This window comes from Crinia signifera, chromosome 8 (assembly GCF_055691185.1).
Source record: "Crinia signifera chromosome 8, ASM5569118v1, whole genome shotgun sequence".
Classification (NCBI taxonomy): domain Eukaryota; kingdom Metazoa; phylum Chordata; class Amphibia; order Anura; family Myobatrachidae; genus Crinia; species Crinia signifera.
In genome coordinates, this window is record NC_139224.1 from 135,426,735 (window position 1) to 135,443,055 (window position 16,321).

The window sequence follows — 16,321 nt, forward strand, 5'->3', positions numbered from 1 at the left end:
CACTGAAAAAGCCAGTGACATTCACAGCAACTGTTCTGTTTTTGGATGCAATGTTTAAGCCTTTGCGTGCCAAGTGAATTCATCAAAATAGGTGTGAAAATTGCCAAGCAAACATTTTTATTCATCATAATGACCTGTCATGTTTACCTTATATAGGAAACATAATCTTTTTTGGTACTCTTTACCTAGCACGGCGCCCACGATCTTGATCGTGGGCATCGTGAGGTAAAAAATCGTGTCGGTCGCGTCGTATGCGGGCTAAACATTCCCGCACGCGACGCGATGCTCACGATTTCCCATTGAAACCCATGTTAAACATGGACATCGTGTCGGTCGCGTCGCGGCCGGCTATAAATGTGCACACGATGGCCCCGACGCGATGCCCACGATTTGCCATAGGAATTAATGTTAAAAGACCCGATGGACACGATTTTAATGTTAAATGGCTCAATGGACCCGATTTTAGCATAGGAAACAATGTTAAATGGGCCTTAGAGCACAAATAATTACCCTGAACTCTGAAATGGCCCCCCCAATTTTGTACGCCACCCCACGATCAACGTGAACCCGAAGCGTGGCGAGCGCAGCGGTACGCGTCCTCCGACCTTTTCATACCCCCACTATCCACGTCGGCGTGGAGTTGAGAATAGAATAGTGTATACATTAATACATTAATTCCTATGGCAAATCGTGGGCATCGCGTCGGGGCCATCGTGTGCACATTTATAGCCGGCCGCGACGCGACCGACACGATGTCCATGTTTAACATGGGTTTCAATGGGAAATCGTGAGCATCGCGTCGGTCGCGTCGCGGGCACACATAAATGTACCCGCGATGCCCGCGATGGGCGCCGTGTTAGGTAAAGAGTACCTCTTTTTTTTACATAACATTTTTCATTTGAATTTATATAACAAATGTGAGCGGCGCTGGCATTTTTAGTGGATATTTTGCGCATCTCTCAGAGATGTTGGCACCTTTAAAGGGTTAAGGCACCCTGCAGCCCAATAGCATGGCAGTAGTGCCCCCTACAGTGGCCTGGACTCTGGAAACCGCTGTTGTTTTCAGGTGCCAGCAACTCCGCCACCTTGTGTGACATCACACACAAAGGAGGTGCGGCCATTACAGTGTTGTTTCTTGTAGGGATAGCCCATCCTTGTTGTTCTCCTCTCCCCAATACAGGCACAGAATAGGTTGATTAGACTGGGAACTTTACCTGAGGCTGCAACGGTGCAAAACCCGAGAAGTTGTCTTTATCAACCACAGACGCCACAACCTGCAAAGCAACAACATACATCATTAACTGGAAAACCTCTCAGAATTGCGGGGGAAAACTTTTTCATTCAGCAAAACATAAGAAACTAAATAAAGTTTCTAGGATAGACAGAATCTGATTCTGGTTGCTATGGGCAACATCACCTCCCTTCATTATTACAATCTTTAGTAAATTTACACCAAAGACTGGGTACACATTACAATGATGTGCAGCATAGCCGATGGCACGATCGATGTAACGATCTATTGGCCGGACGTACACACTGAGCAATATATATTGCGTGATCTTGCGATATAATATTAGTTGCTACATTTATGAGACAGGTGCAGAAGGACCATAGGGACCGCAGTGAAGATTCCCAGCACACGCACGCACGCACGTACGTACGTACGTACGTACGTACGTACAGGCTGTTGGCCGCACGCACCCGGCATTTGCACATGTGCAGATTTGTGCATGTCCATACGCAAAACATCAGTCCCGTGCGAACATACGGTCCTTACAAACAGACCAGAATAACCCCCATAATACAGTTGTTGTGGACCTGAGAAAGCTATGCTATATACACTATAGAGCATGAGGAAAGGCCTACAGTGTGCGGATAATAAAAATTAGCAAGTTAATGAAATTTTTTTTTTTTACAAAGGATGGAGGCTTCTGATAGGTGGTGAAGAATTAGGTAAAGAAACATTTTATTTGTATGTAAGCGATACATAAAGGCAATAATTATATCATAACTGGATACACACTGACATAGATCTGCTGCTACATCATCAAGAAGAGGATCCAATGGTAGGGGCGTGTCTTTGATGGCCATGTAAACGGACAACTTCTCCTGTTGCTCCCCACCAAAAATATCCTGTACACCGATCCTGTTCACACTTCTGCTTGCCTGGCCGCCTGAGGTGGTGAAGGATATTCCCTAGCCCACTCCTGGCGCTTCAGACTTCAAATACGACCATCCGTTGATGAGATGCTGGCTTTGCTGTCCTGCGGTCCTTGGACGGAGCACGATCACGGTCGCCATCTTGCTGCTGCTGCGGCCCTCACGGACGAGGAGCTCCGGAGCCACAAAGAGCTACACTTCTGACCTAAACTGACCGGAGAGCCACTTCTGCTCTGCCATTCTCCTCTGCGCTGTGCGGGGTGTGCGGCTAGACGCTGCCGCACTGCTGAGGCTGACAGCATCCTGCTTGAGCCCCGCGTGAGTGTTCTGGAGGTGGCGGTGCCTGACAGGCTGCAGAACCCGCGGCCTACTACTTATCCGGATCCCGTAAGCCTTCGTGCCAACCTACAAGGAGTCTGCTGTGGCGCCTCCTTCCCCGGGTGATTCGGCGGGTTGGAGGACTGGAGCTGGTGTCCTCCCGGAGTTTGTAGCGGAGACGGCGGGGAGCGCTCTCAAGTGAGATGTGCTGCCGCCAGTACTATTTTTCTGGAAAAATAGGTTCAGGAACTCCAGGTCTGGGGGTGGAACAATTAAATAAATAAAAACATATATAATAGAGAGAGGGAGGGAGAGATAGATGTATATATTGTATTTAGCAACAAAGGCACTCACAGGTGACTTTAAAATAAAACTTATCTTATGAAAAGTAGATTTTCAGTTCCTGATGATGTCATATTTAATTAGAGGTTCAGGAACTGAGTTCCTGCTGGTTCCTGCTGAAAAATAGCACGGGAGTGCCGGCGCCATCTTTTCTTGCCTACGCTTCCCCTGGGTTGTGGCGGCTGTTGCAGGCTGATACAGCATACTACTGTTGATAACTGTGATCCAGGATCCTGGTGCTGCTCCTTGGCTTGGCAGTCTGATGATCCTTGAGGTGGTGGATGGTCCTGGCTTATATACATTTGGAGGTCTGGCGTCATTATTCCTGCCTGGACTCCTGACTACAACACTGCAGAGCAGACGGTGACATGGTGCATGTGGTCTGACTCTCTCATACTAGTTCTAAAGAGCACTGTCACCAATTTACCTGCACGGATTCTTAGCTAATATACTCACTTTGAATTCCATTATTTACAATTTTGTGTCATCTTCTGCAATATAATATATAAATGTGATAATATTGGTTTTGGATGTACCCGGTGCTGTTGGTCCTATATCTTTGTTTGGTGGTGTGCTAGCCACTGCCACTTCTCTGTGTGGTTCCTTTACAGCTAAAGGTATATTGGTGTCTATAAAACTTCCACTTACTGTACGGGACTATGGCACTCTCAATTCAACAAATACTGCAAGCCGTATCCGCCTCTACTACCAGGCTACTTAAAAAGCTTGATGACATCTGGTGCGAGGCCCCATCTCCTACCTGCGCCTCTGCGGGTGATGTGGAGATTGCAGAAGGCAGCCAGCCTGTATCGTCTCCGCCTGTGGCACCTGTCACCCCTGTGCCAGTTTACACTTCAGTCACGTATTTCTCTATGAATCTACATACAGCACAGTTTAATTGTTGTTTCAATCCTGAACATCTCAGCTATGATATGATGCGCCTCAAGACCCATTTTTTTTCACCGATGAAACAGATGAGATCCTGGCTCTTGTTATCTAACTGTTCCGGATGCGTGCCTGCTTCCCCTCAAATGCCTGGAACTATGTTTTTTATTATAATACCCATTCTTTTCCAGGGATCCGAGGATTGGCCAGATTAATTATCCATGTTTCTTTAACTAGGCGGCCGTTTCTATTATACTGGCCTATTGTTACATTCTGCTGTCCGACCTTGATAACTTCGTGATAATGCTATATTGTGACGGCATTTGATTGGTAACCATACAGAGCATTGTCCTATTAGCTCAATTTCTTATCTGTCTGATGCTGTGCATTTATATATCCTGTGTTTTTTTTTTCTTCTTCTATTATATAACCGTCACGTTCACATTATGATCCTTAGTATTATATAGGACAGGACCATTCTTATAGGGAACACCCATGTTGTTGCATCCTATTTGTAGTATTTAAAGCCTATTGCGTCACTGCACCAATTAGTCCATTCGTCTTATATCCGATTATGGGGGGGGTATTTGTACTATATAGTGCTTAGTGTAGTTATAGCGTGGGTAAGGTTTTAGGGATCCAGGTATTTCCTAGGTTGGGGTTAGGTTATACAGGGTGGGTTTTTTTTAGGAGGTTTGATTTGGTGATATTTTAGGGATGGTTTGCTTTTGGGGATTTATTTAGTTTTGTTCCTTTTTAGATGGACATCATTATTTTCATATTGTTCAACTATGATTTGATGTGCTGCTATTCTACTCGAAGTCAACATAATCTGTTTCGCATAATTTAATACGCAAATGATCCCAAAATATATACCTCTGTATACTTTCAACCCGTCCAACCTGGATGGCGCCTCCAGGTGAACGGACTATTATTTTCCTGACTTACCTGTAATATGACTTTTGACTGTGTACTGTTATATGGTGTTGGATGGCTGCACACCATTTTTATGTAATGTGTCTATCTGAAAGGTGTTGTTTGCAAATGAAAACTCAATAACAATGAAGAAAAGACAAAGAAGAAAGAAACAACATCAGACTAAACAATAAGAACAAAATAAAATACCAAAATATTGTATTAATTCCTTGATACCTATATAAACTGTTTATCTTGGTTGTACTTGGAAATGTATTTATCTACCTATTATTGGGGCAGATGTATTAAGCCTTAACAAGATATAAATGCAAGGGAGATGGAGATAAGGAGAGATAAACGTCCAGCCAATCAACTCCTTACTGACTTTTTTCAAACACAGCCTGTAACATTGCAGTTAGCAGGTGATTGGCTGGATGTTTTTCTCTCTCTATCACCCTTGCATTTATCTCTTGTTAAGGCTTAATACATCTGCCCCAGTGTCCCTTTTTTTTGCATATATGCATGCAGGGCTTAAAGTGGTCATGCAGAGGTGGGGGAACTAATTTCTATCTATCTATCGGGTTGGGAACATCGCAATGGTCAAAATCCTGATGAAAGATGGCAGTGGTGGCTCGTACCGTATGGCAGGAAGGGGCTGCCGCTAGCTGCAATGCAGGAACACTCCCTTCCCCTGCCGCCGGTGCCGCCTCCACTCCTCCTGGTCCCCGCGCCACACAGACGCAGCGTTCTCAGCGCCTGTACTGTGATTACGTGTCCTGGGACAGGCGCATGTGCAGTACAAACCTCTGTACTGCGCATGCAGCCAGCGTCTATGGGCTGCTTCGTCAACAGCCCATAAAACGGATATCACGGCGCCTATTTAACACAGATGACAGACACCAGGCCCGTCGTAGGTACTGCGCATGCACAATCGCCGTATTTTATGGACTGCCGCTCAGCAGTCTAACTGTAATTTTACACACTGTGTTAGACAAATGATGGAAGATGAGTAATCACCTCATTACTGTAGTTCATTTTCGGACAATTCCATGTGAATGTAGGCAGCGCTCTATAACGTTGTACATACCAATGCTTTACCCAAGTAGTCCTTCTTCTCCAGCTGCTCCACAAGCTTCTCGTTAGCGTGAAATAATCGTCCTTTTGGCATCTCTATTTGTGGGAAGTACTTTTGTTTCTAATGGACGTGCAGAGAGAAATAGAAACCTGTTGTTACAGTGAGTATTCCCCAATTTTCACCTATAGGGGGTGATTCAGGTTGGTTTGCAAAAGCAAACTCCTTCTTTAATGGACAAAAACATCCTGCACTGCAGGTGGGGCAGATGTAACATGTGCAGAGAGAGTTAGATTTGGGTGAAGTGTGTTCACACAGAAATCTAAATTGCAGTGTAAGAATAAAGCAGCCAGTATTTACTCTGCACCAGAGGCGTAACTCTGGGAGGCAACCGAGTCATCTGCCACCGGGCTCCTGCTCCCAAGGGGGCACCTCTACTCCCCTGCAAGTTTGAATAAGTTAATTGAAAACCATTGACATAGCTTCCTTGGCTGACTCCCCCTCCAACCAGGACCATAGACATCATACTCTCTATTTTAAACATAATATCCATAACATACATACACACACCCACATACATATATTTATATAAGGTTGTGTGTGTGTGTGTGTGGGGGGGGGGGGGGCACCAATATTTATCTCAACTGGGACGCACTTACGCCACTGCTCTGCACAGAAACAAAATAACTCCCCCAAATGTAACTGTCTCATGTAACATCTGCCCCACCATTAGTGCACATGGTTTTGTCCATTAACCCCTTCACTGGTAATCCCGAGAATTTTCCGTGCTATGCCCTAATGCCCAGACTGACAAGCCTGGAAAATTATCAGGATTGCCAGTGATTAGCGCCGGGCTCCCTCTCCTCCTCTTACCCCCCGGCTGTTGTATTACAGCCTGCGGCGCCAGCTTATGACAAGCCTTGCTGCCGCATTGACGGACGGGGCAGGCAGCGGCTGATACACAGTACAGCGGCACTGCCCGGACCCAGGGACACAGCGGTGGGTTTTTTTTAGGGAGCGCTCCCCAGAAAAAAGTCGCTGAGTGGGGAGCGCTCCCTAAAAAACAACAACCACTGAAGGGGTTAAAGAAGGAGTTTGCTTTTGCCAAAATATACCAATAAGGAAAGAACAAATTACAGCGTATTTATAAATTGTCAAAATAGTGTCATGTTTGTAAGAGTCCTAAAGGATTCCTGCTATTTGCCCTTTTATAATATATCTGTAACGGAACATACCAGCTCTTTTTCTAATATTTGTATTTCTTAGGTGATTGCTGAGCTACAGGTGCTGGGTATTATACATCACTGTTGTAGCAGCATCACACGGATTGTACAAGAATGTTGTCAGTGCGATAGGGTGTGGTATTCTGGGCAGACAGTCAGGATTCCGATGGTCAGTATGCCGGCATCGGAATCCTGACTGCCGGTACTCCAACGAAGCCCCTTGCAGGCTTGCTGTACACGCCACAGGGTTTATTCTACCTCTATGGGGGTTATGTGAATGCATATTTCAAAAATAACCCAGGCCAACTGCCCCAGCATTTCAACCCCTTGTGGCTAGCAGGGTTGAACATGGGAGCAATCCATGTCACACACAAATGACCCTTAAAACTTGATATTAAAAGATCATATTCTTTATTGTTACCCGAGTATGCACCTGTCAAACTTGTATGCTCCCTGAATATAAACATAACCATATAACAATGGCAGCCGGGAGAGGTCACAAACTCACCAGGATTTCTTGCATCGCTTTTTCTATCTTTGTACCGTGCCGCGGCTCCACCTTCTGACTGAGGGCCAAGATAAGATTTTCTTCTGCTTTTGACCAGTTCCCCACTTTTGCACTTGCAAGGGCTATATTATACAGAATCTATAACAAATGACATAAAATAGTAATGCTGCAAAATAGTAAGGACAGACTAGTAAAATTCCAGTTCAAACAAAATCAGCACAGATCGCATATCACATTTTTTGACAGCCAGCCAATACTGGTGTTGGGGCCTTGGCCAAGAAGCCACTGGGCACCTCATCGGAGGGAAGGAGAATAACAGCCCAAATGGCAGATATGCTTTAATTAATGGAAGCCAATGAGGCTGTGACACTGCACCAAGTGCCTTTTAATAGAGCTAAACTAAGTGGAAGGGGAAGGGGGGCTGTATGTATAATCTATATGTCTAGTGTCCGTGAGTCTACAAAACACTGCCATCTGCTGGCAGAGAGTGAAACTACATCTCACACATGCACAAACATGGAAGGTAGCAGACTAGCTTTTGAAGCTTTTGCTTTGAGCGGGCTTACTAGTGTTTATATGTTTATGACTGTGTATGATGTATGTATATGAGGCGTGTGCAATAAGTATCCAGATGTGCTGTGCATAGGCAGAGTACACAGAATCTCTGGTTTTAAAATCTCTGACTAAAGCCCCTTTCACATACACCGGCAGCGAAACCCCGCACTGCCAAGTAGCCGTGCCGCACACAGAAGTTTACAATGGTGGGGATGGCCACAGCCCGGCAGTCATCCCTTCCAGTGGTGGGATCCAGCTGCCACCGTCCCGTGTGAATTGACACCATGCTGTCCATTGTTAACTACTGTGTACGGCACGGCTTTTGGCCGTGTGGGGTCTCCCGCCCCGCGTCAGCTGGAGTGTGTGAAACCACCCTAAAGCTGTGTACACATGGTGCGATTTGGTCGCTGAGCAATTTTGGCTTAAAATCGCTCAGCAATTTATTGCTCAGTGTACTTGCAATATCTCTCAGCACTATATTGCTCAGTGTACTGGCAATATCTCTCAGCACTATATTGCTCAATGTACCGTTTTCATCAGCGAGCAGCGATTTTGGCTGAAAATTGCAAGCTATTCTGTCTCTACCTCATTTTTTGACTAGAAATCGCTGGTGCACAGTGCATTGTGCACCAGCGACCAGCAATTTTTTGCCATAATCTGAGGAGCGTGCTCCTGCGACCATGAAGGGCTGGCAGCGATTTATCTCCCACAGTACATGAAGTCACTGGCAATATGGTTGCTCAGTGACCATATTGCGAGCGATATGTGCTGAAATCACCCCAGTGTGTACACACCTTGAAGCTCACTGTGAATTGTCAGGGCACAGAACCGCTTCCTCCACAAACTCATTATGGAGCTCAGTCATTACTCCGACGTCGGAATCCCGACTGCTCCCTCGTGGGGGTCCACGACCCCCATAGAGGGAGAATAAAATAGGTGGCGAGCGCAGCTCGCCACCATGCCCGCAGCGTGGCAAGCCCGCAAGGGGCTTCATTGCGCTCCCCCCCCCGCTGTGCAGTCGGGATTCCGACGTCTGAGTAATGACTGTCGGAATCCCGACTGTCGGGCAAAATATACCACACCCAGCTCAACAGAAGCCACTGGATCCATGATCTTCTATGACTACAAGAGTCACTGCGGGAGAGTGTTAACTGACTGTGAGGTGCTTTTGAACTGCTATGTTTGAGTGGTGCTGCGGTGGATCTGTGCCCACCATCACAGAGGACAACATTGTTGCCATTTGGGCTATGTTTGAGGTTGATGCCAGGGGACGAGACCACCAGCAACTGTCAGCCGGGTTCCAGCACTTGCACATTAGATTTGTCAGGTGCCGGGACCGGGACATGCACATGACCGGTGGTGGGGACTGCGCATGTCACAGAATCCGGATTCTATGGATGGCGTCAGCCCTTAAGCCATCTAGGGATGACGATGAGACAGGGATCGAGATGTATCAAGCTACAAAGAGTGATAAAATGGAGAATGATGTACAACCAGCCAATCAGCTCCTAATTGCCATGTCACAGGCTGGGTTTGGAAAATGACAGATAGGAACTGGTTGTTTATTACTCTCCATTTTATCACTTTGGAAGCTTGATACATCTCGCTTCCTGTCTCATCGTCATCCCTTGATGGCTTTATGGGCTGATGCCATCCATAGAACTCGGATTCTGTGAAGCTTGATAAATCTGGCCCAGGGAGTGGCTTCTCACAGGAAGCCAATCGGAGCCTGGTCTGGCAGTCCCAGGAGGAGGAAACACCTCCCGATAGAACTTTCTGTCCTGCGGGTGACTGGCAGGTAGGACTATGAATAGGAAGTCCCTGCCAATAGGAAGTCATTGCCAGTCACCGTAAAGCCAGTGCAGTAACGGACTGCAACCGGCTCGCTGAGGTGGCGGATTTACCTGGAGGGGACTGTGCCACTGATAAGGGTCTATTAGCCATTATGAGGAGCACCTTGTCTATTCTCCCTGAATTGCTGAATTGATCAGAACAGGATGCAATTCTGCCATTAATTGAGTATCATAAAAAAAGACATATCAAAAACATATATTATACCTATCTTGCTGAGTAAAACAAATTGTGTTGTCTTCTTATACCATTCCTTGTACCATATCTTTCAATCCATACTACTGAATATTTTCTTAACAAAAATGATTTCTGTTGTGTAATTTAGTTTGAAGTTTATTTCGTAAAAAAAAAAACCAAAAAAAAAAACCGGCGTAACCAGCCCCAGGGCCGTAACCAGCCCCAGGCTTACAGAGCTGGTCCTGGTTGTAAAAAATCAGGGAAAATTTTGAATAAGGTTCCCCTGATTTTTTAAAACCAGCACCAGGCCCAAGGGCCGGTACTGGTTCCCAAAATATGTGGGAACAAAATGACAAGGGGTCCCCCGTATTTTAAGAAACAGCACCAGGCCCAAACAGGTAGCAGGGTAATGCCACAGCCAGGGGGAGACTTTTTATATAAGTCCCTCCGGCCAAAGCATTAACCCCCTGACCGGTCAGCCTGGGCAGGGGTCCTGGGGGCAGGGCCGGCGCTACCCACTCAGCAGCTCCTGCAAAGCAGGGAGGCGCCATGCTGAAAAGGCGCTTTCTCCCTCCCTGCTCTGCTAAAGATGCCTCATCCCTCACTGTCACTGCCTCCTGCATGCCGCCCGCAGCGCCTGTCTGACAGCGGGCGGCAGTATGGAGAGGCTGAGCAGCTCCCTGCAATCGGACATCGCATCGCACAGTACAAAAAGTATGTGCTGCACATACTTTTTGTACTGCTTTCGGATCGCACACACACTGTATGCATGCCATGCGATGCAATCTAGCCCATAACATATATGTGCCTGCAACATTTTGCGGACACAGCACTGAGATGGGGAATGCATACATGTACATGCACCCGAGATCCTCCATAGGATCGCATGTTGCATACACTGGCAATGTGAAAGGGCGCAAAATGTATGGTTTGCAGGAGGGCGCCGGACACCCTAGCACCGGCCCTGCCTGGGGGAGTGGGGACCCCCCCAAAGAAGGGGTCCCCCCCTCCAGAATTACCCTACCCAGGCTGTGGAACTATGAGTCCCAGCAAGCCTCCCCTGCATGCAGAACCACAAGTCCCAGCATGAGGGGCATTAAAGGGCTGCCTATATGAATATGTATTCTGCATTGTAAATTCCCCTCCGGAATACGAATTTGCATGTGGCTATAACAGCCGTATGCATTCATATTCATTCGTATTAAGAATACAAATAAGAAAAATTTTATTAATTTCCCCCTTCGTGTCTTCTTTCAGACATTATTAAGCATCACTGTGCCCTCAGTCAATCATTACTCAGTGCGCTATTTCTATTATACATAGTACACAGCACACCATAATTACAGTATAGACATGTTAGGAAATGACGCATGCAACGAGGCTGCATGTGTGGCAGTGTCGCGTGTCTGACCAGTATCTCACCTCACAGCTGTAAAGTTTGAATGCCAACCCCAAGATTTTGTAGTCAATCAGCTGGTTTCCTCTTAACTCAGTAAAGCAGCGGGACCAGTCGTCTAGAGCCTGGCTGTACCTGTACATAAATACATAGCCACATGTTAGTGAATGTCACTTGTTCAACTGTACCTACACTGGTGTGGGCTACTGGGTCGACCAATATTTGGTCAACATGCATTGTGTCGACCACTGAAGGTGGACATGGCTTAAGTCGGCACATGAAATAAGTCAACATGCCTAAGGTCGACATGGACGCCGTCAAAGTACCTCAAAGTCTATGTTCACTTCTTATACAGTGTAGTGCAGGATCTTAGGGCACAGATGAGTTAGGGGACACAGTCAAGTCACACTTCTAATATCCTATGGGAAAGAAGTAGCAAACAGAACAGCTGGAGAAGTTGCCCATAGCAACCAATCATCTGCAAATTTACATTTGATTGAACTGAGTTAGTAAATGATAGATTAGTTGCTATGGGTTTGATACATCTCCTTCTAGTCATGCTGTAAACCCTTCCCATAACACACCGGTACAGAGCCATACTGTATGTCCTGATTTTCTCTTCACTCTATTTCCCAGCTGTCCCAGAGTTGATATGAAAGTGGGAGAGACTGGGCAAGTCGCTGCACAGTTTGTGTGAATTAGGAGTAGTGCATCTTTTCCTTCCATGTTTATTGGATAAATGTTGGGCATTTGCATACCCATCGGTGTCACAGTTTCCATAGTTTCCCAAACTGCTGCATTTTTCAAATTACTTAAGAACAGAGGAAAGCTGCAGCGGGAGATAGATCCACACTTGAAATGTTCCAAAATAACTGTACAGATTTTCTTTCTGCTCGGCAGTGATAAGCTATTTTAGCACACAGTTTTTTCATGTTAAGATGATGCAAAACTTGCCTAAAGGTTTCTTTGTTGATGATGATTACCATTTCTGCTATCATCCAGATACTGGCGGCCAATTTGAACAATCTCCACAGCCTTGTGGGACAAAAATAATGAATGCTACCATAAGCCCATTATACTCCCACTACTGTCAGCGAGTAGCCTGGTGGGTACATACAGACAAATACTGAGCACGTTATGCGAGATGCAGATCGTTCTAAGTGAACTGTCTCCCCTTCTGTTTTAGAACAGTCCTATGTGGGATGAATAAAATGTGGGGCCCCTGCAGAAATGGGGTGAGTTGTCATATCTGGTAATGTCATTAATAGAGATGGGTTCGTGTTAATGGGTTCTATGGGCCAGATGTACTAAGCATGAAAAGTGATAAAATGGAGAGTGATAAACCCCCAACCAATCAGCTCCCTACTGCCATGTTACAGGCTGGGGGGGAGATTCTCTAAGGCAGAAAATGGAGGGAGGGGGGAGCTGCCGGGAACTGCAGCACATCGCCAGCAAGATCGCAAAGGACAGCTCTTAACGCAAGATCTGTCCTTTGCCGTAATTATCGCATATGTTAGAGCATATGCGATAATAAGGTCTGCGGTAGCCGGTGATGTGCGGTGGACAGGGGGCGCGGATGTTAGAGCATATGCGATAATTAGGTCTGCGGTAGCCGGTGATGTGTGGTGGACAGGGGGCGCGGATGTTAGAGCATATGCGATAATTAGGTCTGCGGTAGCCGGTGATGTGCGGTGGACAGGGGGCGCGGATGTTAGAGCATATGCGATAATTAGGTCTGCGGTAGCCGGTGATGTGCGGTGGACAGGGGGCGCGGATGTTAGAGCATATGCGATAATTAGGTCTGCGGTAGCCGGTGATGTGCGGTGGACAGGGGGCGCGGATGTTAGAGCATATGCGATAATTAGGTCTGCGGTAGCCGGTGATCTGCGGTGGACAGGGGGCGCGGATGTTAGAGCATATGCGATAATTAGGTCTGCGGTAGCTGGTGATGTGCGGTGGAAAGGGGGCGCGGATGTTAGAGCATTCCACCCTGGGTTTGATAAATGACAGGTAGGCGCTGATTGGATGGTTGTTTATCACTCACCACTTTATCACTTTTTGAAGCTTAGTGCATCTCACCCTATATGAGCTGTAGTGTTACTTACTTTTTCTCTTTGAAGAAGACTGAGCCGCGCTGGAAGTACCCCACAGCCAAGTGCTTGTCTCTTTCTATGGTGCTTGTAAAGGCCTGCAAGACAGCAACATGGGTGACAAAGACCAAATTAGATTGCTTTGATTTTTGTAATAAACTGTTAATTAACTTATTGACTTTCAGTAAACAAGTAATAGTGTTTTCTGTTTTAAATGAGCTCAATACTTTGTACATTGGGAGTAATTCAGACCAGCTCGCTAGGCTGCGTATATTCGGAGCCTAGTGAGCAGGTTAACGCTGCCACGGCGGATGCATGCCGCCCGCGTCCCCTCGCTACGCTGTGAGCGGATGTGTACTCTTACACATCTGCCTGCACACGCCCGCACAGAGGAAAAAATCTTTGATTGTTACTTAACATCAAAAGATTATTCCTCTGTTCGCAGCCCAAAAGTAGGCCAGGCACTGATGTCATGTGATGTCAGCCACCTGCCCCGAGCAGGAAGGGGAATGCCTGCATTCCCTGGGGCCTGCCCAGTGTTTCTATGGGCGTGCCCACTGTTTTTTGGAGGGACGCCCATGAAACGCCGGGTGCCCATCCCAGAACGCCAACTGCCTTTCAATCAGGCAGCGAGTGCCCCGGCGATTGAGAATTTTGCCAAAGGCGCTCACTGTGGGGGTTTGCACATACGCATTAGTGCTTAGGCTCATGCGCATACCCCTACCATCAACAGAGGAGCCGAATTCGCTGCTCAACGAATCAGCCCCATTGTGTATAAATCCATCGCTACTTCCTAGTACTATAAATTCACAGGCGGCATCGTCAGGAATACAGGAGCTGCTGACTGCTGCCCCTGTGCTTATACAGTAAGTGATATGTTATGTAATGGTGGATCTATTGCTGCCCGTTGCTGTCCGCATTGATAGTGAGCAATTGGGCCAACATTGCAGCATGGGATGAAATTAGAGGCCATCATCTAAGTTGGACCACTGACGTATTTGATACTGTTGCTTGACCCCCAAGATTAATAATTACACTTGGTCACATTGGCCTCCCTGCAATGATTACTTTATTATGTACCTATATATGGCAATAAGTGATGCACAGTAAGGTTATTGCTATCAGATGGTATGTCAGATGGCCTAGATGTAACTGGCTGTTCTCCCGGAATGAGCTAAGGAAGTTCCGATGATTAATAACATCAGGGGGGTTATGCAATTTTAGAAACCAGCTTGCCGTTATCATATTTGTAATACATTTTTTTAACACGTATATTATATTTTTGACAATAAAATAACATTATTTAACAGCAGCGGATGAAGGTGTCTTAGAGTCTTTATCATTTGTAAAGATTGTTGATAAAGGTAGAAAATGTTTATTTATCTAGATAATTCTATAAAATTATAGGTAGATTCATTGGTTGCTATGGGCACCTGTCCTTTATAGAAGGAATGACACATCTTTTATAATGTCTTTAAGAATCATTTCAGTGCCCCTTACCTAAACAGTAACTGTGGTCCCTCAGACATTATGTGAATTTTGGCTCAATCTGTGTGGCATCATGTGTATAGTAGGTAGGCAAGTATAATGGGGTATACTATTTTGTTGCATAATGTGTAGAAGTGGTATATGGTGTGGTAAACTACACTCAAGGACACACCCCCTTTTGAGTGGACACACCCCTTACACCTGAGCGCCTTCAGCGCATTCACAACTACATCCTTCACTCTTGACACCAAGGTGGGACTGTATACTTTAAATGCCAGGGCTTATATCTAATCCCATTCCTACCCTCTCACTGCTCTCCTCCTATCTCTCTCTCCTCACACTGGCACCACTAACACACCCCCCCCTTCCCTATCTTGGTGCCCCACCTAGGGTGACCAACTCATCCCTTTAATCCGGGACACACATTAATTACACAGGTTCTGTGGCTGGCTTCCACCTGGTTTTAAACTGCCACACCTCAAGACTCCATTTCACCTGGTTTTAAACTGCCACAGAACCTTTGTAATTAATATGTGTCCCGGATTAAAGGGATGAGTTGGTCACCCTAGCCCCACCCCACCCCCATGTAATTTTCTCCAGGATGCGCCCCTGGGTACAGGATATGGAATTTGGCTGTCGGATCGTACCAGGTGTCGGAAAGTCTATGGATCGGTGAAAACGTCTGCGGATTAACAAAAAAAATGGCCGTGAATTAGAAAATCGGCAGTTGTTTCCGACAAAACAGATCTGACACCATTCAATGCTGTTGATAATGGCAGATTGAATAGTGTCTATATTTCCCCTGTTAGGAAACATTGGCCCATATTGAATACCCCCATAGTGTCTTAGCTCAGCAAACAGCGGAACTCTCACCCATCTAAACTGAGCGTGCAGACAAATTCGTTTCTCTGCTTCTACAGACGTGTTTTGAACATGGACAAATATATGATATTGTTCAAATAGAAAATGCAACAAGAAATAATAGTAACATATTATTGTAACATAATAAGATAACAGCCCAATTTGCTATCCCACAGTTTAATAACGCATGTTACCTCTTCTGCCCCCTGCAAATCTTTCATAACAAGGTGACAACAGCCGATATTGAAGCAGATCTTGGCTCGGGGTTCTGCAATGGAGGTGAAAGATTTTAGGGCCGCAATCCAGTCCCCCTTGTCTGCTGCAACTACTCCTTCACTCCAAAGGCGCATGAAATCCACCAAAGCCATGGCTGTGCACTGTGCTGATACCACCTCGGTGCCTGTAGGTGTTACTCTTCTGCTGTCACATATGCATCTGAGTCCTGATGGTATATACACAGGGTGGTGGTGGTGTTGTCAG

General features: G+C 46.2%; 1 protein-coding gene across 2 annotated transcripts in view; it reads right to left on the bottom strand.

Moving 5' to 3' along the window:
• Positions 1-16,321, bottom strand: part of NCF2 (neutrophil cytosolic factor 2) — a 43,171-nt gene extending 26,850 nt beyond the window's left edge. For both annotated transcript variants that reach the window (XM_083157222.1, XM_083157221.1), the window contains exons 1-6: positions 16,036-16,321; positions 13,508-13,590; positions 11,429-11,537; positions 7,424-7,561; positions 5,708-5,815; positions 1,215-1,274 (exon numbers count right to left, since the gene is read on the bottom strand). In XM_083157222.1, coding sequence (XP_083013348.1) covers positions 1,215-1,274; positions 5,708-5,815; positions 7,424-7,561; positions 11,429-11,537; positions 13,508-13,590; positions 16,036-16,209 — 672 coding nt within the window. In that variant the 5' untranslated portion in view covers positions 16,210-16,321. The remainder of the gene's footprint in view (positions 1-1,214; positions 1,275-5,707; positions 5,816-7,423; positions 7,562-11,428; positions 11,538-13,507; positions 13,591-16,035) is intronic.